Raw genomic sequence first — 24,976 nt, 5'->3', positions numbered from 1 at the left:
CCTAAAATTTAATAGTGAAAGTTGATGGCCCAACTAGTCTGGGCTTGAATCACCCACACTGCCTACATTAGGTCTGCTTGCTACTGGTGGGCTCAACAAGCTCACATTCCCTTTGTTGTGGAAGTCAACATCTGGCCAATGTTAGTGCCAGAGCCTTCTGCTTGCTGCCCCTTTTGAATTTAGGCTTTATGGTCCTCCAGCCCAACATGTACTCGCTGGACATATTGTTGGCAGGGACTACTCTTCATTGGAGCCAGCCCATATTTGGTTGACACAGGAGCAGCACTAATGGAAAGGACAACTTGGTCAACCATTGGCACAACAAGGTTTAGGGTTTGGTTCTAAGCTTTTTTTTAGGAAGTTTTAACGAAACACTTCTAGTACTGTTCACTTTTAACGAAAAACCACATTTTTACCCTTTGCTGGTACTATTCACTACACCTTTATTTGTTCATTTTCATTAAAACTAAAGTTTTTTAGACTTTTCGTTAGTTTTCCTTTCTTTTTCTTTTTTTATTATGCCACGAGTCTCTTCTTTTGAGACCACAGTTCTTTCATCGGTGTTTTTTCTAGGTTGGGATTTCGTGAAAGGTTTCTTGCTTTGAAAGCTTTAAAATTGAATTTTGGTTGCTAGTTGCAGACATTAGCCAACAATAAAAGTCGGCATTGGGTGAACTTAGGATTTAGAGGAAGTGACAGGTCGAAACCCGTTGTGACGCCAAGATAAAACTAACTTTAGGGCTTCAATCTATTTCTCTGTGTATTATTCTTCTCCCGTTAGGAGGAAATACATATATAACCACACCTTGTAACACAAGCAATATTAAACGAATCCTAGACAAAGAAACATATTTACATTCCTATTCAATTTCCTAATCAAACCGTAGTACTGAGAGGCAAAAGGTCTTGACTCTTAAGTACAAATGTTGTAGAAGAAAGGAATTAAAAATAATAGAAGGTTTTTTTTTTAACAAAAGATATTATCTACACTAAAGGGAATGAGTCGACTTAGCCTCACAATGGGTTAGCAATAATGTAGTTCAAATCTACTTTTTGCGAGAATTGAACCTAAGATTTTTCAATTACAAGTGAAGAGGAATATCATCAGACCGTAGTACTAAGTAATGACATGATGTGACTATATGCCCAAGTGAGCAAAATGGGTGAAATGGGCCTGGATTGATTTCTCCATTAGCCCAACTGTACTCTTGTAGCCCAATAATATTTTAATTTCCAGATTTTCCTTCACAACAAACACAAAGAGAAAGAGGGTAGCGAGTGGGGACTACTGTGAGTCTGCGACTGTGGGGGAATTTCTCCAAAATTCAAAACATCTGAGGGGAATAGTCGGTGATTCACAACTGAGAAGATGGATAGAGAATGGGGTTCAAAGCCCGGCAGCGGCGGCGCCGCCTCTGCACAGAACGAAGCCATCGACCGCCGGGAGCGTCTCCGGCGACTCGCTCTCGAGACCATCGATCTCGCCAAAGATCCCTATTTCATGCGCAATCACCTCGGAAGGTGCGGCCCTCTTTTGATTTCTGGTCAAATTTCACTGCTTTCCATCTAATTGTTGCATTTTGTTGGTTGGTTTTTACAGCTATGAATGTAAGCTTTGCTTGACGCTGCACAACAACGAGGGCAACTACTTGGCGCATACACAAGGCAAGCGCCATCAGACCAACTTGGCGAAACGAGCTGCTCGCGAGGCAAAGGACGCTCCTGCTCAGCCCCAGCCGCACAAGCGCAAGGTCAATGTGCGAAAGACGGGTATGTATCTCGTATTTCTTTCAAACGCATTTAGTCGAACACTTGGTGTGCATGGAAAGTTGTTTTAATTTAGTTAACTGTTGTAAGTATACCATTTAATGTATGGTTGCAGTCAAAATTGGTAGGCCGGGGTATCGAGTGACAAAGCAGTTTGATGGAGAAACAAAGCAGAGGTCTCTTCTCTTCCAGGTGTGTGTGTGTGTGTGTTCACTGTGCTATATGTATTTTCCTGAAATAATAAGCTCTCATTCAAGGGTATATAGTGTGCAAATTAATGGTGTAGCTAATGTTGCGTTACATCTATGTGTTATGCAGATTGAATATCCTGAGATTGAAGATAATACAAAGCCAAGGCACCGTTTTATGTCATCTTATGAGCAGGTAGGGTTATATCTTTGTGGCCTGCAATTTATGGACGTCCTCTTCTTCTACTCGTTTTTCTTACTAGAAATGTTTCAGTGAATTCTTTTGGTTTTTTTTTTTTTGTTAATGTTGATTTTTCATGAACACAGAGGGTTCAACCTGTGGACAAAAGGTACCAGTATCTTCTATTTGCAGCCGAGCCTTACGAGATAGTTGCTTTCAAGGTATATCTTGCCGTCTATGCATTGGGTATTCATTCATTTTTTATATTGTTAGATTCAGGACATTTATTGTGCCTCCATGTTTGTTTCTGTTTCAGGTTCCTAACATTGAGATTGACAAAACTGATAAGTTTTTCTCACATTGGGATCCAGACTCAAAAATGTTCACAGTTAGTTTTCTAACCCTACTGATTCATGTCTTTTTATATGCACTTCTAGAAATAGATAAAGTGTTTCATTGGGATGTCAATTTTTGCGGTTCATTAGGTTGGTAAATCTTGTCTGTGGTTATTTTAAGATATAGGCACTTAAAACCCTAGTGCTCGTTTGATAACCATTTTGTTTTACTTTTAGTTTTCACTTTTTGTGCTTGAGATATAGGGAGAGTAATTGGGGGAAAGGAGGGAAAAACCAAAGAAGGGTAGTGGGGAGGGAAGGGAAGAAACAAAGAAGAATAAATAAAATCAAATTCTTCAAACTGAAATCAACTTAAACTAGTTTTTGGTTTTTTAGTTTTCGTTGTTTGTCTTTCAACTCTTTCCTTGTACGTTTCTTATACATCTCTTCACCACCATCTTTCCTCCACTTCTATATGTCCCTCATTTTCCCGACGTATTTGCTTTCTATTTCTAGCACAAAACTGAACAATAAAAATTTGAAAAGAAATGGTTACCAAACGACCCTAATGGAGTCTAACTTAAGAAAGCTTATTTGATTCGGCAAGCAAGTCACATGTTTGGTTTTGAGTCTCTCGACAGTTGGCACCAATTGGTGACATCTGCATAAACTGCTGCATACTCACTAGATCAGGTCAGATGTTTTACTAATAGTAAAATTAAGAAAGGAAAAAAAATCCTGGCAAACTATCGTTTCATAGAGAAAAGAACCCCTCAGCTAGCCACTTGTCGTGTTCTTACGGGTTCTTATTTGTGAAATTATTTTGGTGTCCTCCAATGAAAACTCAGCAGGATTTTCTCCCAAAGTATTGAATTCGAAGTGCTTTTTAAAGTGTAACGTTCTCAAGGGCGTTTATACGAAAGCCCTCTGGTTTCACTGTCTTTACTTAGTTGACTTTCTTTTATGCTTTTTGCTGGTTGAATTTTTCTTCTCATTTTTCTGTGTTGGATGTACCAATATGCAGTTGCAGCTATATTTCAAAACTAAGCCACCAGAGGCGAACAAACCGCAACCTCCCCCTGCAGCCAATGGCCCAGGTGCTCCCGGCGTTCCATCAAGGCCTTTGCCTCCACCACCCCAAGGTCCTCCTCCTCCTCCACCACAAGGACTGCCGCCTGGTGCACCAATGGGAAATCCTCCCAGAGCTCCTCCGCCAATTCCTGGATCTTTACTACCATCAGCTCCTATGGGAAATGGCCCTAGGCCTATGCCTCCTGGTGGTGCTCCACCTGCCCCTCCTCCGCCCTCTGTTGGTAACACAATGGTGAATTTCACTCCTGGCACTCAGATGGGAAGGCCTCCATCAATGCCACCTCCACAAGGCTTTCCGGGACAACAAATGCAGGGCCAGGGTCTTCGTCCACCCCCACCACCTCCTAATATGAGTTAAGGGAACCAATTGCCTTTGGGGTGGCCGTCCTTGTACCGGAGCATCTCAGTGAACATATTTGCAGTATCTGTGTGGAGAATGAAGTCAGCGAAAAATGACCCGGTATTTCCGTTAAACTGGAAGCTGTACCTTATTAACGATCACTCCTTTATAGCCCTACTTGTTCCTAGTTTGTTTCTGAATTCCCATTTTTCCCTTATGAAAGACAAATGTTATTGTTATAGGATTGAAATGGAGATGCTATAGCTTCTGGAATTTGGGAAAGGAAACATGCCTTGTGGCAATTTCTTTTGGAATGTACTTTTGGTTTGTGTGCATTTACTTGCAAGCAATGCATTTGATATTAGGTCATGCTCTAAGTAGATTTATGTGATTAATAATTTCCGTGTTACGCGTTTGTTTAACTTTTGGGTTAAATTTATTAAAGGAGAATTAATGACCTGAAATAAACAGAAGTGTGATTGTCGCTGATGAAAAATAACTCGACTCTTCAATGATCTCGTGCTTGTCCTGAATCTAACAGAGGAAAGGTAAAATGCGAGTGCGGAAATTATTTTCCAATTTATAATCAATCATTTACAGCCGCTCGCGTGCAAAAAAGACGGTTTGGATGTCTCTTATCGATTAAACACAATACCTTAATCGGAAAATGGATACAAGTACATGTAATGAAGCAGCAGGCGCTCCTAAAGTAGCGAAAGCAGAGGGAGTAGAGAAACAAATTCAAAATTTTCAACCAAATCATTATGATCACTCAACCCAGCTGCTGCTCAATGCTGCCATAATCAACGACGCTCCCCGAATGCACTCCCCAAACATTTCATAGACCGCTCGTGCCAACGGTCCTTGAAGGCATGCAAACTGGAGGCCTTATCAAAAGTACTCTCAGATGAGGTTTGGAACACCAGGTTTTTACCTTGTTAAGGCATTTGGAGGAAACACCTTCCGGATGAACTCCAAGAAGCGCCGCGAATAGAATGTAGGGTCGACAGCAGAGATGGACAAGGAATCAAACTGAAGAGACTTGTATGCGTGTTCAATCTTCTTTCCCATGCTGTAGTCTTGCAATATGTCAATGATTCCGAGATACAGCACAACATCGTATACTTCATGAAATGTCTGCTGGTCTCCCTGTTCGCCAGGAACCTGCTCTGCCCTTGCTGGCATGTTCACACCCAGCTGGATTTGGAATCTGCTTAAATACATCGTGACGACAAATAAGATCATTTACTCCAATTTGGCAAGTGTACATGCAAAATTATAAACTTCATTTGTATTAATAACGCCCTTAGTTGTGATTTCACTTCAGATCCTTAGCTTTTCAAAAGACGACTTAAAACGGATTCTCCGCATGGGGTCTAGATAAATGCTCCATACCTTGCTGTACCGGGTAAAAGGAGATCAACTTCCTCAAAACCGGCAGATGATGCTCTCAGCCGGCTACCTCTCACGTGAGGGCCCACAACAACACTAGCATCATCTGTTCCACGAGGGATTAAAACAAGTCCTTGTGGGTAATTAGAGATCTCATCCTCCAGAGTCTCTGTCATTAAAACACCAAAAGCAAAAACTATTATGTTAGTCTTTCGTGGTAATGAAAAAACAACTCTGTATATCATTGAAAAACTGAAGATGAGTCATGACAACTAAATTGTGCATCGTTATGAACTACAATGACCTTCCTCTGCAAGGATTCCCAAACCATCAGCTCGATTGGTATTATTGTAGGACATGACAGACCGCAGATGTTGGGGGGCCCGATAATGCACTCCCATGAGAAGGCTGTAATCCATAATGTGCTGCGCCTCCAGAAATTTGCTGTCAGTCTCAATCTGACTGCATAATAATAGGAGAGCAAAATGAGTTCAGTAGCAATAGTAAAAGGAAAAACAAATTACCATAATGGAACAAATAGGATGTTACCACTTAATAATGTTACAAGTAAACCGTACTGAATCTGGCAAGAAACCACGTTGACTACATCTTTCACAACCAAGAGAAACAAGAATAAAAAAAATTACATGTTTTTTAATGACAAATTCTTAGGTTGTGTGTTTTAGTAAACTTGAAGTAAATCTGGGGTCCCCTAGATTATAGAAGTCATTTATACACCTAAGGTATGGACTGCAAGCAAAAGAGAAAGTGAAAACGCATCTGGATTCTAGAACTCCCACTTACTTCATTAAAGCCTCTCGCCAAGAAGGTTCCAGATAAAAAGAGTAGTTTAAATCCAAGTCCTTAAGTGTTGTATTTTCATCAATTTCGATCTTATCTGCAGAACGACCAAGGGATGAACCTTTCAAATCAAATCTTCGATGTATTCTTAGCTCTGTGCAGAACATGTTTCCCATCACTACAAAGCGGAACTGCAAAGCATATTTTAATGAGCAAATGTCAGTCTTTAAAATACAAGAAGCAATTTACATTAATAGGGATAGTATCATTGCAAATAACAAGAGAATTCACTATAGAATTGCCTCTTAGACAAGGCGACACAGGTGTATAGCATCTCAACTGATACTTTTACTGGAATGTAACGGCATCATAATGCATATATTTAAACACACTTATAGCATGGCAGCTCATAAGAATCTAAAGGCACCGTTCCCATCACCTTTTGACCACTTGAAGGTTTAATCCTATGAAGACCAAAGAATTTTGTGATGAGGGTGTTCTCATACGACCTTACATGATGATGATAACTTGGAAGCATCCGCAAAAGAACCTACACATCAGAACTCTGGTTAACACACCTCCAGATGATTCAAGAAAAGAGGAGGGGGAAAAACTGCAGAACTTCAATTACAGTACATGTATCACAATACCTTATTAGCAAAGGATATAAATACAAATAAAACACTGAGCATAACGTTGATATACATGTCAGATCATAGTTGTACTAATTTGATACCATTGGTCCTCAAGAATAGACATAAGATTTATCAAGAACCTTGTTCAGGGGAAAGAAGCACCAAATTACTTGAAAATAAAAGTCAGAAAACAGCAGGCTCATTGCGTACCAAGCAACTTCTGAGACGGTGGCAATTAAGTAATGACATGTCCAGTAATTCCATAACAATTTAATCTCAATCAAATGTCCAGTTCTCTATAGTTTTTGTTTGCATCTAACTTCGAAAAAATCATGAAACTGCACAAAGGAGTATCTAAAGGCTCTTTGGAAGGGCTAAAGAAAATAAAGCTCTTTGCTTGGGTAGGTGAGAATCGAAGGAATAAGTTTACTGGTTCTAGTACAAAACTACAAATTCATACAGAAATTTTCTACAGGGAGAAATAGATAACTTCACAAGCCTTTAGTAATTTATGTACATCATCAACAAAAAATGAAGATGCAAAAGCTTCAGCAGTGATACAAACCTGAACTTCAGATTTCCTCAGTGTCTTAATCATGAAACGATCATCTTGAGATAGGAAAAACACACTACCACTTTTTCCAGGAGAAGAAAGTTCCCTGAGAGCATCATTTCCGCAAATAGACATCATGTAGTCAGCAGCATCGATCTTGAACATCTCCCTTAAATTCCTGCAATGAGTTGAAAACATTATAGAAGTATACAGTACATCCACACACACATGATTGTGCATATGAGTAAACAACCCAATTTTTCAGGGTAAGGTCTTAGTCAAGTTGTGTATGTGTGTGTGTCCATGCGTATAGGCGTGATTTGGTGCGGACGCCTGCACTTGAATGATCCTGTATATACATATATTACAGTAAAACGTAAAAGCACAATTCTTTCTTTTTCACCTTTCGGAAGAAAAATGGTTCATGATTATAATCCCAACAAACACAGGATATAAGTGTGAGAACATATGACAAAGTTAGAGTTGGTCCACCATTATACAAAAGAAAAGAATATCCCTATTACTGTAAATGCATCAAACAAACAAATAGGCCACAAGAAAATTCAAGATATGGCAACTAACCTAAAGACCATAGGGCAATAGTCTTTCCACCTAAAATCTACTGACCGATGAGGTGGTGTCAATTGGGAGCCTTCTTTAGGAAAGTTCATCCAAAAACTTGCCCGAGGGCCAAAATCTGATGCTCGGACTTCTCTCCTTTGTATTGGTGTTATCTTCCCAACAGTATACCTGCCACATTTTAATCCACATTTAAATTAAGTTTCAGGAAACAAAGTATGCAATGCACATGAACTAAGTGATGAACATCAGCAATTGCAGTTGGACTTCAAACTTTTTCACTCCTAAAAGAGAAACCTGTTAAAATAATTAAACCTTTTCACGGAGTCGTACAACTAATATAACTAATTAAACCCTGTTAAAAGAAAAACCTGTTAAAATAATTAAACCCTCTCATGGAGTTATACATTGTCCCGAATCCAATAGGGGAAATGTAAACACAAATCGCATTGCTTAATAAATCTTAGCCGAAACCAGAAGGGAGGAACCAATTAAGCAATATAATCTAATTAAAAACCATGCATTTGATACAAAAGATAAGTGAAGACAAAATAATACAAGCATAAAAGTCAAAGATGAAGAAGTCTAACGAATTTACGGAAGGTAATAAAAGTGAAAGTACCTGATACCCAACTGCAAACTGAGCATTAGATCATAGCTCCTATGACCTTTAATGATTGCTTCACCAGGTCTCTTGACCACTTTAGCTAGTTTCTTTTGTCGCCGTTTTGCCCTTCTAGATGATGAAGAAAAGCTGTTATTTATTACTAGCTCACTGATTAAGACACCTTGCATATATTCTCGCTCTAAGATTGGAATTTCTGTCTCAGAATCTTTTTCTCTACCCTCCAATAATGATGGATCATGTCCAATAACTTTTTCAAAAGATACCTCAAGACTCCAACGCCTTTCCAAGGAAACATTTCTATGTGACTGCTCCAAATTTAACAAATTTCTATTAGAGATTTTGTCGGCTGAAGCACGATGAGATCCCTGCAGCCTCTCTCCAATCTTCGCATTTCCCATATCCCCTGAACCAGCATGATGGATATGTGCGTTGTTCTGTTTTCTTAAATCTGGCAAGAGCCCTCGTTTCCTCAAAGCATTCAGGTAAAGTTCTTCTACTGCTGGAAGTCTGCTGCCTTTTGGATAAAATGACCCTTTCCCATCCTTTAAACCGTGGGTCCAAGTTCCAACATAGAAGCCTCCATCACTCCACGTGTATACTCCAAATCCATGCATCATGCCATTCAACCAGCTTCCTTCAAATGAATCCCCATTGGTCCATGTGAGAGTTCCTTTCCCTGACATTTTCCCTCCTTTCATATTTCCTAGATAAACATTTCCATTTACCCATGTATACTTGCCAGGCCCTTCTGGCAACCCCTGCATCCAAGAGCCTTCAAAGGCATCTCCATTAGGATAGACTTGATATCCCAAACCATGTTTGAGATTTAACCGCCATCGCCCCTTATAAGTCAACTTATCCGATCGACTGTAGGTCCCTGTGCCATGCATATATCCACCTGAAAACTCGCCCTCATAAATGGCACCTGAAGACCAAATAATTTTTCCATTCCCATGTCTCATCCCCCGTCTCCATTCACCATCATATATGCAGTCATCTGACCAGACATATTTTCCCTTTCCTTCAGGGATGTTGCCAAGCACAGGTCCAGAATAGGACTCCCTATTCGGAAGTAATAGCTCCCTGACTCTAAAGGCTGCAATTTCAGAAGTATCAGCAACTTCACCATTAGTTATTATGGATTCTCTGTCTTCTCTGGAAATGACATCAAGAGACTTTGTTCTCTCTGCAAAAGTTTGTGCTTCTTCCACTTTATCGCCAATGGCCACAGGGCCAGACATGCATAATGTCCCAAAATTTTCGGTTTCTTACACAATTATAGGCACTCCAGAATTCTCATAGGCCATATGACGATATAGGAATCTGTAAAAGTCATACAAATGAGTGCAAATATACCAGGAAACTCCTTGTCCTCTTATTTATAAACAGCAGAAAGATTAAATTCTTTCTACAAAGGGCAGTTCGCAAGTGCTTAAGATGGATTTTCAGAGCAAAGATCTAACTTGAACTATAATGACATGAAGAAGAAAAAAAATATAGAAAAAAAAAAGGGAATCCTATTGATTCCGTTAAACTAATATAACTACAATATCACCACCAAAAACTTAATAATTGGCGAAAATAAAGAGCATCGAGCCAATACACATATGCTCTACAATCACACCGGAAAACTATAACTAGAAGAGATCAAATTTGAACTAGCGGGCGCACAATGCTTATCCAGAAACGAATTTTAAAATACACAAGTTATAAAAAGAAGCAGAGAAATGTTCTTTCACAATATCTCATAACACAATAAGGCAGAAAATGCTCAAATGATCTTTCAGAATTCAGTCAACCAAAGCCTATAAAATCATCAAGTGGATAACTTTGATATTGTATCTAAAATTTCTGAATGCCCAACTCATTCAAATCATCAAATAAGTTTGCCTTATGTTGCAGCTAAAATTTCTGAATGCCCAACTCATTCAAATCTTCAAATAAGTTTGCCTTATGTTAGAGCTAAAATTTCTGGGTGCCTAACACATTCAAATAGTGCCTCTAAAAATAAATCAAAATCCAAGAGATAACTGAAAGAGCATACATTTACCTCCTCCATTCATTTTTTCTACGAAAAAAAAAAAGCATCCACCTTTTCACTTAACTTTCTACCCTCTGATTGCCCAAAAGCAGAAAACTTGAGCTGATTTCAGCTCCAAAATCCAAAACCCAAAAAGCCAAAAGTCTCAAAACAAAAGGCAATTCCACTAACAAGTCAAAACTCAACCCACAAAAGCAAATCAAAGGCTCAAAACTTTGTGCAGAAAAAAAAGAAATATACCTGAGAAAATGAAACGAGGAGTGAGATTGAAGCAGCTGAACATGGGCAAGCGCGGTGGGTTTTGGATTCTGAAGCTCTCTCTGTGTTGTGTATTTTTTTGGGTTTTGGACGGTGACCAAATGTTTGCGAATCCCAAAGCCAACTGTGTAGCCTGAGACGCACTCGACAATAATATAAAGAATACTGTTTGTAAAATTAGACCACAATTATAAATATTCTAATAAACAATAAGTAGGTTAATTAATATTATAAGAAATAATCTATTTATCATGGTTTTTGTTATACAATTTATAAAATACAGTTTAAATGGATGATCTCTTTCTCGTAAATATTGGCCGACTTTTGCATAAGATTGTTGCTTGAAGTGACAATACTGCCCTCGTTCGTCATTGGTTTTATTTATGCTCTCTCACATTACACGTCCAAATTTCTTGGCAGGTTTCTCCTTCACTATTCAGCTGAGTTAATATGATTTGTTTTTTCTTTTGTAACTTTTAGTTTTAGATATACATAGTAAATAATAATTCTAAAGACATTTTTCTCTCATGTTGTTTTGTTTTTAGCTAAGATTATCAACGAAGTAACATCGTTATTTGAAACATGTAAACATGATGAGAACTATACGAAAAAAGTTGAAGTTCATCATAAAATCAATTGATAATATGAAGAATAGTTTAATCTCTTATAAGTTTATGTATGGTCCCTTCTCTCATCAATATAGGATTTATTCTCAACATGCCCTCTTACGTGTGACTAATTTTCAAAGCCTAATACGTAGACAACACAAAGGGGTGACGTGAAGCGTGTGTGACTATCTGGCTTCACACGTGGGGACAACATACTTTAATACTATGAAGAAAGTTGAGATGTCACCATAATACCAATTGACAATATAGGGAGCCCAACCTCTTATAAGCATCATGCAAGATCCCTCCTTTCATCAATGTGAGATTCATTCTCAACACTATATTTTTTACTCTTCAAGTTTATGATTGTTTTCGAAATGGACCAACAAAATTTGACTTCTCATATTGCACCATCAAATTTTGTAATCATATCAATTTATGTACTCAAGCTGTTTGACCTTCTGATCATTTGTCAAATTGATAACTTGAGAACAATGACACTCATTTATCGTTTGATGTAGTCACGCTTGCATCACATAGATCAGATATAGTCTTCATGGAGCTTCGTCAAATTAAAAATATAAATTGATATGATTTCAAAATTAGACATGCAATGCTAGAAGTTGTTTACCAATTCACTTCTGAATCGGAATCAAAACCATTTGATTACTAAATTGCCCTTGGTCTAAATGAAATATTTTATGTAATAATTAGTAAAATTTAATTTTCATACAATTTTAACCCATAAATGATTGAATTTTCTCTCTTTATAAACTAATTTTTTAACCTTTTTTTTTTTTGACCTTTTCAAACCTAATTTTTTTATACCCACCCCATAAACTTCCCAAGCCAGCAGCCCAAGTTTTCTACCTTTTGAAACCTAATTTTTCACGTCTTTTCTCTTCTCCCCAATATCCTTCGTCAGTCCTCACCAGCCGCTACCGCCACCATTCTCTCCCTCCCTTTCCTCCATTTTATTTTCTGTGGATCCTTCATCATCATTTCCTGCGCATCCATTGATATCTCTCGCACGTCGCACCTCAATCCCCACACGACCACAATGCCATAACCAAAGAACAACCAGCTCACTAAGATATCTTAAGACGTCCTAGGATTCTTGAGATTGGTTCACTAGGGCACGTAGAGGTGGAAGGGAGGTAGGAAGAGAGGTCCCAGGGCTTGTTGATTTGAGTGGCAGATTTGGAGTTTTTAGGAATTAGATGGGGTTATAATGGGTAGAAAATTGTATTTCGGATTCCTCCTTCGTCCCGGAATTCAAATGACACCTACTACTTAGGAGTTCAATTCCTCCAAAATCAGGAAGTCAATTGCTATTTTTTTCGTGGACCTCACCCATTTTGATTCCTCCAAATTTTAGTAAACACAAGAAGAACCGGTAATCGAAATCACACTCCGATTTTTAATTTCGATTACGAATACGTAAACACACCCTAAGTGAGAGAATGTTGCATCTTAAACCAACCTTTTTGTAATTTCAACTAATCGAAAGCTAGCCCCCCATTTTTGGGTCGGGATTCACCAAAAAAAAAAAAAAAAGGTGATGCCATCTACACACATATTTTATCTTGCATATATAATAAGAAATATGTGAGAAGTAAAAATAAGTGTGTAGATATCACCACGCAAAGAAATAGACAAAATAATCCTAAAAAAAAATAAAAATAAAAATAAAAAAAACTACCACTAACAAGAAACCAAGAATTTTAAGTTGTTTGGGTATTATTGTAAAACAAATAAATAATAAAACGAGCAAAGTAAGAAAAGAAAAAAGAAAAGAAATATAGTTACGGGTAGAGATGAAGTTCAAATTTCTTCGTCCTTTTATTCAATTATCCATAGAGTAAATTCTCTTTGAGCTAGTGGAAAGCGAGCAAAGATTTGAAATTCTCATTCCAAGTTTGAACTCTTACATGAGTATCTTTTAGGGTCAAAGACTCTACTTTGGCATACCATTTGACTTGAAGACCAAAGGTGTGTTGTCACTTCATGTGTTACCCTAGCTACATTGAGAAGAAGATTATTAGCTTTTTTTTTTTAGGGTAAATTATATAAAACTACATCAACTATTGGGTCAGTTATAGTTTCATACCCCATCTTTAAAAAATTTCAATGTCATACCTCATCTATGAATTTTTTACAATTTCATACCTTTAGTCAGTTTTCTGTCAATTCTTCCATTAAATAGTGACTTGGATTGAGACGGGGCCAACTCTCTATTAAAAAACTAAAAAAATCATTTAATATTTTTTTTCCATAGGGGACCCACCCCAAACCCAACCATTTTCTTCCCCCTCCTGTCTTCCTCAAACCCAAACCCAGATCCCACCCACCCCTTCTTCCCTGCTGTCATTCTTCGCCACATCAACAATCCCATCCACCACCTCCTCCTTCGTCCCCTCCCTCAAATCCTTCAAAGCCTCACTCCCTGAAAACCTCCAAATCTATGACTTCTCCGAGATCAACTCCACCACCTCTAACTTCCTCCCTCACCGCCGCCTCTCCTCCTCCTCAACCTCCCCTTCTTGGCACTGCTCCCTTCGATCCAAAGACGCCGTCATCTTCCAACGCAAATCTTGCCTTCCCATCTCCCTCCCCAACCTCCAGCGCCGCATTTGCCACATCTCCAAATCCCACCACTCCACCCTCATCAAGCTTCTTGATGCCTCCCTCTCTGGGAGTTACGTCTACCTCATTTACGAATTCGTCGTTGGCGCTAGCCTCGCCAGCTATGTTCGTAACCTGAAGAACCCGAGCTATATCGTTCTATCGTCATGGTTTTCTTAGATGCAGATCGTCACTAACCTCGCCCACGCCCTTGATTACATGCACCACGACTCTGGCCTTGACTCAACCTTCGTCCATAACCACATCAAAAGCTCCAGCTTCATCATCTCCAAGGAGGACCACCTCGTGCTCGACGCCAAAGTCTGCCATTTCGGCAAAGCAGAACTCTACGACTGGACCCAGGCTCGGTTGACGAAACTAGAGGGCACGCGCAGTTACATGGCGCTGGAGTTTGAGGAGCAAGGAGAACACTGTGGGTTTGGGGAAGACAGGAAGGGGAAGAAAATGGTGGGTTTAGGGAAGACGGGATCTAGGTTTGGGTTTAGGGTGGGTCCCCCATGCAAAAATTGGGTATGAAATTGTGACTGACCCAATAGTTGGGTAGTTTTATGTAATTTACCTTTTTTTTTTAACTAAACTAAACAACTCCAAGAAGGGAACTACTAGTCGACTCATTTTGGTAGAGGGTTAGGACACTCTGGCTACAACTATCTGTAATGTCACCGCTCAAGTTAGATATGCAATATGAGTCAAGCAAGGGTTAGGATCCTAACACACTGGTTGCCAATTTTGAAACGCATTGACAGAGCTAAAATATCTGATAGCGCAAATGGAGTGACCATCAAATTCATTCAAAGATTAGTTTATCATCAATGTATAAGATACCTCCCCATTAAATAATACTAGGTTGAACTTTGGTGCGTCAATTATGTACATTTTGAATATTAACTTTGTGCCTATATACACACATATAATTTTTTTTTTACTTGTACCATGAATCCTGAATTAAAAATGTATGTGTCACTTAGTACCACAATCTAGTGGTAATCATTTTCGCTTGTAAGTGAGAGGTTTTAGGTTCGATCTCGCCAAAGGCGAATTTGAAACACATTATTACTAGCCCATTGTGAGACTAAGCACACCCCCTCGCCCTTAGTGTAGTTAATATCGCTTGTTCAACAAAAATTTATGTACAAAACATATAATTCAAAAGGGTAATGCTAGGGAGACCAATTTTTTTAAACCAAATGATGTGGCTGTAGATGATTGAGTTGTTAACTAAGTGTCAATTAACGTACTTGTTTCTTACGAGTGACACATAATTTGGTTTACAAATTTGGTTTAAAATTTTGCTCTTCCTAGCTTTATCCACTTCAAAAGGAAGTGTGGAGCAAAACGTCTGAATCTATAGTAATAAAATTTATTTCTTGTTGTACCCTATTTAGAAATGGAAAATATTTGTGCTTCACGTACTTTTACGGTATTTTTATTATCATTGAAAGATTATTTCGGTAAAAATTTATTCAATTTGAATATTGATTAGTCATTAATATGTATTAAATAAATGAATAGTTTATCATGAAGACGCCAACCGTCGGTCTATTCAACACACATATGGATGGATGAACCCTAAATTGAAATTTTCCTTTTTATAGAGATGATATTTGGATGATAAAAAAAAACATGAATCGTACTAATTATAAAAATTGTGCACTAAAAATAGTTTAATAACAAGTGAGTGAACTTTAGAAATAATCAGTTAATGTAGAGTGGTCTTCAACAAATCCAATGGGTGCTCAAGTTACATAATAAATAACATGAATACTGACTTACCATGTTTAGAACAGTTTAATATACTTAATAATTATAAAAACATTGCTTGCATAAACCTGTGGCTCACGTAGCAACCCCCATTTTTTGAGGATTAGGATTTTCTCCCTTCTTCTTTCCATCCCCTTTTCTCACATTTTTTATTTTGTCTTTCTTTTTCTAACGTAGGTTTTGAGTATGACCTCGTGGAGCTGTTATAGCGATGCCTGACCCACTAGCTCATCTTTTAGGTGACATTGCAGTGTGATTAGGTTCCTCACGATAACCGTGGTACCGCATGTTGGTTCCAAAAATGTCGATAGCTTCTCTTATAATCAAATTTTTAATATGTTGATAGGGAGAAATTCTCTCCTATGCGCGTGGGTGGGTTGTGCATAACTTGGATTGTTAACAATATAATAACGATATAATATCTCTATACTACGTAAAAATATGTTGTTAGTACATTATTGTTACGAGTCATGCGTAACTCATTCACACAAGTCACATGCGCAGGAGAGAAAATTTGAAATGTTAGGTAATGATAAAAGTAGAGCTTTTGTTTATAGTTAGTGAAGGAGTTATTTATAATCCATTGGTTTATACGTGTTGTATTGTATATCTTGTCCATGAATAATATAGACTAGATTCTGGAGTTGTATTAAAATATTAAAGGATATGATAAAGATAATATTGTTAATGACATTGAATAATATTTCAAATGGGCTTGGAGGGCATGATTATGCAACGATAAGCTAGATTAATTCTAAACAATTATTTTTGTCCTATGGTTTAAAGAAAATCTAGGAAGGCTTGGCAGATTAAAATAAATTAAACTTTGGTGCATACGGAATGGTCAATGGGTTGAAGAACCGATAGTGGCAAAAGAGAACATAAGAAACTTCATTAATTTATGAGAGCTTATGCTGAACATTAATTAGCAAGGGGATATGAACAAGGAAGAGACGAGCAAAAAGAATTGGATATGGAAGTTAATTAGGAGAAGTAATCAATTTGATTTTTGTAGGTTATGTTTTCAATTTTTGGACGTAACCCATATGGATAGCTGACCCACGGTACAAGGATTACAATGAGTCCGTTAATGGTATATCAAGAACCAAATTAGCAAAATTCACTAGATAAACTCCATCGGTACTAGTCCAAGAAATACTTTGATAAAAATGAACTATTAAGATAAAATTTCTCCTGATGTTGAAAAGAACTGACTCCTAATCATGAACCTACTCTAATCATAACTTTTATCGTAATTTTAATTCATTACCACTCTCTATTATCGATTGACTATAACCTCAAGGGCTTCTAATGGAGTACATATTTTTTCCGACTTGAAATTAAAATATCCCCCTTCACCACTGTGCTTATCATTAGCACCTACCTTGGCCGACCTCAACTCGTTTTGATATGTTTTTAAAATGACTAAAAACGTTTTTTGTGAAAATGTTTTTAGAATCAATCTTTAGTAAAAATGCAAGTGAATTCTGAAAAAGCACTTAAAGTGCTTCTTGGAAGAATCATATAACTGACGCTTCTTGTAGAAAGCACTTCAAGTGCTTTTGGAACATAAAACAATTTTCTCTAAAAGCATTTTCAGTCATTTTAAAAGCAAATCTAAACGAGGTGACAAAGATGATCCCTTATGATTTGTCCAAACCAAAAAAATTTACTAATATATTTATCTAAATAGAAAGAGATAGATACACATTAGCTAAATTAATATGGGTCGGTAATTAAATTTAAATCAGTAAGTTGGTATGCAGCAAAACAATTGTCACTTTCCAACTCCCGTTTCCATTTTCAACTTCGTCGATCATCAATCATGATCTCATTGTTAATTTGATGCCGGCAACCGACCATTTCCACCATTGATTTTAGGCTTGTTATTAATTCCAACTCTAATATTTATATTTGTGGTTTTGTTTCTGTGTGTATGTTTCTTTCTCTCACACTGCATGGGGCATATAATTTCATGGAAAATATCTCTCTGTCCTTTTTTTTTCTTTTTGAAAACAAATATCTCTTTGTCTTGGACTCTTGGCCCTTAGTTTGGTTTTATAAATTGAGATAAACAAGCCTAAACTTACAACAAGTCATCACACGATAAACACCTCGATCAAATTTTAGTAAGGATATATGATCTTATAGTACAGATCATATGTTCAAGTAAGGTCGTACAATTTATTTAACTGCAAAGTTATATTTTTTTAATACAAATGATATTTTACACTAATATATGCTAAGAAGTAAAAAGAGAGGGAAATAAGTTGAAGAGAAATACGTAATCGCTGGAATATTCCACCACCTACCAATAATGATCAAATTTTTTTTTTTTAACTTTTTAAACAAGCTATTATGGAACAATGTGACAACTATTCCTCCGTCATACAATGTTCATAGTTGTAATTTTATAAAAAATATTCATGGAGTCTTATTATTTAACCATCAAATCTCTATCCTATTCAACCAAACATGTATATATATAGCAACGCTCCTTTTTGCATGTAACTTTCACTAGTTGGTTTTGTTGACGATCTCATTTCATAACTTATGTTTAACTGACAAATCACATTCATCACAAGTGCGTAATTTTGGTGAAGGATTATAATTATATATGACTTGTCATGTTTTCTTCATTTGTTTTCATTTGGATTACCGAACGATTACATAGAGGAGCTCAAATCCAAAACTGAAACTTTCGGGATTGGTTCGGTTTCGGGAATTTCGGTTTGGGCATTTTTTGGTCCAATTCGAGACGGGATTGGGATTTTCTAGCATTTTTTTCCACCCATAGGTGGAGTGGTGCTGATTTTTAGTTGTGTGAACTAAAAATCAAGAGTGTATTTTTGCTCACTGTCTAAAATGAGAGTGAGGCTCACCCCGTATTGATTACCATTAGAATAGTTTAAATTTCAAGATTTGTGTCTTAGATTAATAAAACCCAACTAATCTTAGTCAATGAGAGGTGAACATCACCCCACTTCAAGGGGAAGCAAAACACTCAAAAATCAGTTACCCTAAGTTTTGTGAGCCCACCGTAGCCTAAGGGTGGCTCCTCGGCTGGCTTTTACATGGAAAGATACATCCATTTGCCAAAAGGTATGGCTCTGAAGAAAAATATCTTCCAATTCACTTATCTTTCCGTGCGATCTGTAATCTAACAACATATCTTTCCACCATAACAAAATATCATATTTTCATTAACAAACACCTGATTATAAGCAGCTCAAATAAAATATTGGTAGAGCGAGTACAGCAAAATCTTGATTACATGTGTAGGTGCAAGGAGAACTCGATCGTTTACAACTTTTTCCGTTCAATTTTAAAGTTATGCATAAGCAAAGTTGTTTTTAGGTTAATTAAGACATTTGGATTAATCTAACTTTTCTTATCCACCAATTTTGCCATCCTCCTATGTTAAAATTTCAGATAAACGGGGTCAAAGGGTCCACCATTAATATTGTCCTCAATTTAATTAACCACATGCAGACTGTAGTCCAAGAGGTGCGAGATTTTATCCTAAAAAACTTTAGTCTAATTAAAAATGGAAGAATTTGTATATATATAAATGATAATTTGTTTTTGTCAAATTTCCGGTGTGAGATTTCTAACATCCTGAATCATGATCTTGCATGTATGCATGCATGAAAACAATTAATAAGTATATAACATGTACCATTTTAAGATTAACAACTAATGTACGAACAGTGTGAATGTAAGCAACCTATCATTACAGTCGCCGGATCAAATGAATTGAAGAGAATCAAAGAATATAAAATAACAGAAGAAGTAGGAGAGGTAAAAAAAGGTGTGTGAATAACATCACCCTAGATTTTTACATGACAAGACCCTCAAATATGAGGATATTCCAGTGGATTATGAAAATCTGTGGTACATATATTGTAGATACTATTTATATCACTCACAGAAGCTAGTGGAGATTTATTTAGTGACACCATCTAATGTGATAATATTATTTAGAAACAGAATGGAAATGGCAGCTAGATTCAGCAAAGACTCACAAAATCCTTAATTAATTGATTAATTAATATAATAAAATGATGTTTGTGGAACCTAAAATAATTCCAAAAATTCTAGAGACGACACGTGCACTTTTGCTCAAGAAAGACAAGATTGCCCTCAATAAATGGGCGTGCTCCTCATATACTCTCATGCACAGTTCACACCCCTGAAGGTCCCAACAGTTAAATACGACCGCCCACAGCTCATCTGCCCTTGGCAAGGAAAAGTCAAAGTATTAAAGATAAGAACTAATTACCCAAATCCTATCTTTAATACATTCCCAATTGAACATTGACTCCATTCAAGTAAGTAATCCCAATTTATATCAATTAGGGATAATTACTCCATTATCTCAAGATATTATTTCCTATTTAATATCTTGAAAATATTTCTCATAAACCTTGGCAAATAGGATGCCGCCATGTGTAGGGTAAAACCCTAACACTATGGCCGGCCTTTTCCTCCTATATATACCCCACATTCTACCAAATTTAAGGAGCTTTTGCTACCCTAAAAAAGCCCTAAACACTTTATTGTCCTCAGAGAAACTGACTTAGACATCGAAGATTCATTGGCCTAACCCCCACCTCGTGGGCACGTAAGGTTTAGGTCTTTGATCAAAGGTGTTGATTGTTTTGCAGGTGCATTTTCGTCAAGACTGAAGACGGTGGAAATTTGCATCGACAAAGTGGTGCTTTCATTGAGAGCTAATTCAAATACTTGAAGAAGCCTCTTGCATTTGTTTCTTGAATTTTTTGTTACGTTGAATTTCTCACACATCGTATCAATTAATTTTTCCAAGAAAAGTTTCTTAATCAATCCCTGGAGAAATGATACAATGGTAGGAAATTCAAAAACCACGACGAACGGAACCCCGTATATACAAGGATTTGGATCGGAGAGTGGAGACGAGGACATAGCCCCACGACGACGATCCTTAAGGCTCAACGCGGTAGTAGGAGGAGCCCCACCGCCACGAAGCCACACCACCACAGTTGCCGCGACCCAGCAACCACGGCAAAGCCACCAGGCCACGGCCCAAGCTCTTGAAATGCTACCTTTGCAGCAGCCCAATCCTCAAAACTCTGGGCAAGAGGCCCATGTCCATTTCTTGGCCCACAGACAGGAGGCTAGAGCCTGGCAGCTATGACAGCAGGCACAACAGCAACAAGCCAAGCTGCACCGCAGGTCCAGGCCCACATGAACCCAGCAGGAGCAACCCATGGGTAGGTGACCCAAGCCCAGCTCACTGCCAGCCGAACCTAGCCAATTGCATGCACAGCCAAGCTTATGAAAAGCAAGACGTGACTCAATATCAGCCAACCCACGCATAGCCCTAACGTGCCCCCATACACTCACCTAGTCGGGTTGGCCCGCCCCGCGACTCACTCTAGTGACCTGGCCTAGGGACCAATCCAATCCAAGGCCAACTCAAGGTTATTTTCACCCTATTTTTTTGCAGGAATGCCCGCTCTGGGCTCAAGCTTTGTACCTGTAGTCCATTACACTTCCACCACACATGGAGACGCCCACTATCCAGACTCTTCCAATCCAAATGATGAGCACCACTTGCCCAACAGGTCACCAATTTGACAAGCGCCCTAGTGCAACAGACAACCTTGGTGAACCAGCTCTTAAAACATATTAAGACGCAGCGCGCCCTCAACGAAGTGTCCTAAAGCATGACGAGGGTAGAAGAACGTGACTCATTCCAGCGACGTCCCGGCAAAGAGCCACTCAGCCTGCCACGAACAGTGTGTTCGGGTAGTGTGCACTCTCGTTTAGGCCCTCGAGAAAATGTCTTTTCCCGCCTAGATGCGTAGAGAAACATTCATTCCCGACTTGGCTCATGAGTCAGTGTGCATTCGAGGTTGGGTCCACACTCTGACGAGCACTCAGGACATTCCAGGCGAAACGTCCACTTGAAGATAGGCCCACAAGGAGATCCTCCTGCAAGGTACTAGAGTAAGCAGCCACATGGCAGATCAAGGAGAGCACGATAGTAGTCTAGTTTAAGTTCCACTGGTAGCCCCCGCCAAGCATGACGGCGAGTAGCACATAATGAACCACTCTTACCGTGACCGTAGCACAAACAAGTAAGACATGCCAAAAAGTAACATGGACGAATAGGTCAATACCGGGGGCAATTAGAAGCTTCGCTGCCCCTACCAAGCGTAAATCCATGAGGAAGTACAAATGCTTATAGCAGAGCAGCTGCGCAGATTCCAGCGCATTGATATTACCTACGATGCCTTTCGTAGGGACATGGCCAACATGAGCAGGTCGCCGTTTAGAGACGAGATCGAGTAGACGGAGCCACCATGGAAGCTCAGTTCGCCACATTTCACCTTGTTCAAAATAGATGAGGATCCGGATAGACACTTGATGCACTACCGAAGCGCGCATGACCCCTCTATTGCAGTAATGACTATCTCATGTGAAAAATCTTTTCCATGATGCTCCAAGGTTAAGCGCAAGACAGGTTCCATACCTTGTCGCCACAATCAATCTGGAACTTCAGCGAACTTTCCTTAGTTTTCACTAAGGAATATTTATCCTACCGCTCGATCAAGAAGAAGTCTAACCACCTCTTCAACATGAAGAAAGACCCATCAGATATGATGATAGCATTCCATGCTTAGCCTTTTGGAATGGGCTCCCAGTAGATCACCCATTTTTCAGAGATTTGATCATGGGTGAGAACTTAACCCTGGCAGACTCTTATGCTTTGGCAAAAAAACACTCATTCTAGGATGAGGCCAAGCGCTCCCAAAAGCCACCTGAGTAGCTACGCTAATATGTAAAGCCAACTCAGAAGAAGACAAGTGATAAACCGCTCAATAACAAGGGCAAGCCAAGAAGCAGACGCAAGGACCGATCCTCGGCAAAGGGAGGTTTAGCGCCCAAGATGTACACCAAGTTCTCGATCCTGATGAACTAGATCTTTCACGACCTCATAGACAAGCCGTGGTTCAAGATGACGCCACCTATAAAAGGGGACACCTCCAAGATGGACCAGAAAAAAACATTGTGCATTCCACAGAGGTCCAAGGTACGCAACCAATGGTTGCACCATATGGATGAAGTACCTTAAGAAGCTCATGAAGGAAGGCAAGTGCGAATAGTATGTCGACAGGCCAGTTGCCTAGCCAAGGCGAGAAACAGATGCCAATGCTGAACCCCTAGCCAAGACGATCCGAATCAACGACATCTTTTCTGAATCCGAGCATTTGGGGGCCACTAACAGGTCCAAGAAAGGGAAAATCCAACATGTGAGATCTATCTTTCAGGTTCAAGCCATATATGTTATACCTGGACCAATTGTCGGCTTCACCAAGTAGGACGTTGAAGGAGTAGACTTTCCCCACGATGATGCCTTGGTGATTTCTATTCAACTGGCCCACACCATCGTTGACAGAATTATGGTGGACAATGGCAGCCCAGTCAACATCATACAAATGTCAGTCATCTAGAAGATGAGCCTGAAAAGCATAATCAATCGCAAAGCAGAAGTCTTGACCAGATTTAACAAACTTACCTCAACAGCCATTGACATTATCACGCTCGACGTAACCAGCTTTCCAATTATCTCATCGTAAACCTTCATGATCGTCAGCGACCCATCTCCTCATAATGGGATATTGGGCCGACTTTGGCTAGTGAAGATTGGAGTTGTGACCTCGATCGAGTATCAGAAGATCTGATTTTGCATCCCGGGAGGAGCAGTCGGAGAGGTCAAAAGTAACCAAGCCATGTCTCGGCGATGTACAGTACGAGTTCTCAAAGAGTTAAAGAAGAAGTATTTCGCCCCAGTAGTAGCAGCTGAAGTGTAGAAAAACAATTTTACCTCCACCAAATAGTAATTACAATAGGTAGGTTAAGAAGATGGTGTCAAGGTCGACAATGCCCTCGTGAAAGAATCAGGATGGAAACCCGAAGAGAACGCCGATAACATCATTATTGACCCTCACCAGCCGGAAAAGACTGCTAGGATTGGCTCACATCTGAGCTCGACAAAGGATGAGGAACTCACGGCTTTCTTTAACGTATTCATATGGTTACCCTCTGATATGCTCGGTATCGATCCAGCGATAACTTGTCACAAGCTACACGTTAATCCCGCAGCCAAACTTGTGATCTAGAAAATATGAGATTTCGCACCCGAGCGAGTAGCAATTATTGAGGTAGAGATCGACAAGTTATTGGAGGCTGGATTCATTGAGGTAGTGGCGCACTCAGCATGGCTGCCCAATGTCATGCTAGTGATGAAAAAAGACAAGGGCAAATGGAGAGTATGCGTGGATTACATCGACCTCAACAAGGCATGCCCTAAAGATAACTACCCAGTTCCCTGGATCGACCTGCTCCTTGACTCTACATCTGGGAACTAGCTACTCAACTTCTTGGATGCATACTCAGGCTACAATCAAATTTCCATGCACAAGCCTGACAAGGAGAAAACCACATTTGTGATTGAATGAGGCACATACTGCTACAAGATCATGCTCTTTGGCTTCAAAAACGCAAAAGCAACCTACCAATGACTCGTAAACATGATGTTCAAGAAGCAAATTGGAGTAACCATGGAAGTCTATGTCAACGACATTATGGTGAAAGGCAAGCAGCGGTCAGACCACATCGGTAACTTGGCGGAAACTTTTGACATCCTCCGAGAGTACAAAATGAAGCTCAACCCAGCCAAGTGCACTTTTGGCATTTCTTCAGGCCGATTCTTAGGGTACCTTGTAACCCAGTTAGGAGGCTCATCCCAAGCAGATCAAAGCAATCCTGGACATGAAATCCCTTACAACTCTAAAAGAAATCCAAAGTCTGATTGGACAAGCAGTTGCACTCAATCATTTCTTCTCGCGATCCACCGACCGATGCAAGCCCTTCTTCAAGGCAATAAAGAGGGCGTAGAAGGACAAATAGGACAACGAGTGCGAGAAAACATTTCAGGACCTGAAGCAGTACCTGACGTCACCTCCACTACTATCTAAGCTGGAAGTAGCGGATAACCTGTACATTTATCTGGCAATATCAGAAGTAGCAGTGAGCTCTGCCCTCATACAAGAAGAGTTGGGGGCCCAACTGCTTGTATTTTATACATCTAAAGCTCTTATCGGTTTCGAAACTAGATACCCG

General features: G+C 39.1%; 2 protein-coding genes and 1 pseudogene across 2 annotated transcripts; 2 read left to right on the top strand and 1 right to left on the bottom strand.

Annotated features, from left to right (window-relative positions):
* Window positions 1-1,253: 1,253 nt before the first annotated feature.
* Window positions 1,254-4,272, top strand: LOC126592961 (uncharacterized). The gene is made up of 7 exons (XM_050258784.1): window positions 1,254-1,521; window positions 1,601-1,770; window positions 1,883-1,959; window positions 2,086-2,151; window positions 2,283-2,357; window positions 2,453-2,524; window positions 3,496-4,272. Exons 1-7 carry the CDS (start codon window positions 1,370-1,372, stop codon window positions 3,919-3,921), a joined length of 1,038 nt encoding a protein of 345 aa, XP_050114741.1. The 5' UTR covers window positions 1,254-1,369; the 3' UTR covers window positions 3,922-4,272.
* A 191-nt stretch (window positions 4,273-4,463) lies between these two features.
* On the bottom strand, window positions 4,464-10,938 carry LOC126592960 (phosphatidylinositol 4-phosphate 5-kinase 9-like). The gene is made up of 9 exons (XM_050258782.1): window positions 10,773-10,938; window positions 8,486-9,814; window positions 7,867-8,034; window positions 7,297-7,462; window positions 6,536-6,646; window positions 6,100-6,287; window positions 5,600-5,757; window positions 5,299-5,464; window positions 4,464-5,113 (listed from the first exon to the last, which is right to left on the bottom strand). The coding sequence occupies exons 2-9, from the start codon at window positions 9,730-9,732 to the stop codon at window positions 4,834-4,836; spliced, it is 2,484 nt and encodes an 827-aa protein (XP_050114739.1). The 5' UTR covers window positions 9,733-9,814; window positions 10,773-10,938; the 3' UTR covers window positions 4,464-4,833.
* Window positions 10,939-12,629: 1,691 nt separating this feature from the next.
* LOC126592187 (cysteine-rich receptor-like protein kinase 14) lies at window positions 12,630-14,560 on the top strand (annotated as a pseudogene).
* The last annotated feature ends 10,416 nt before the right edge of the window (window positions 14,561-24,976 follow it).

This window comes from Malus sylvestris, chromosome 12, assembly GCF_916048215.2.
Source record: "Malus sylvestris chromosome 12, drMalSylv7.2, whole genome shotgun sequence".
NCBI lineage: Eukaryota > Viridiplantae > Streptophyta > Magnoliopsida > Rosales > Rosaceae > Malus > Malus sylvestris.
Note: the sequence above shows the minus strand (reverse complement) of the source record. Positions and strands in the feature narration are given on the sequence as shown.

Excerpts from the sequence above, each read along its gene's own strand:
- LOC126592961 (XM_050258784.1), top strand. The coding sequence starts at position 1,370 with ATGGATAGAGAATGGGGTTCAAAGCCCGGCAGCGGCGGCGCCGCCTCT. Across the intron at positions 2,152-2,282 it reads TTATGTCATCTTATGAGCAG|AGGGTTCAACCTGTGGACAA; the intron begins GTAGGGTTATAT and ends TCATGAACACAG. Across the intron at positions 2,358-2,452 it reads ACGAGATAGTTGCTTTCAAG|GTTCCTAACATTGAGATTGA; the intron begins GTATATCTTGCC and ends TTTCTGTTTCAG.
- LOC126592960 (XM_050258782.1), bottom strand. The coding sequence starts at position 9,732 with ATGTCTGGCCCTGTGGCCATTGGCGATAAAGTGGAAGAAGCACAAACT. Across the intron at positions 6,647-7,296 it reads TGAGGAAATCTGAAGTTCAG|GTTCTTTTGCGGATGCTTCC; the intron begins GTTTGTATCACT and ends TCTGATGTGTAG. Across the intron at positions 5,114-5,298 it reads CTTTTACCCGGTACAGCAAG|ATTCCAAATCCAGCTGGGTG; the intron begins GTATGGAGCATT and ends GTATTTAAGCAG.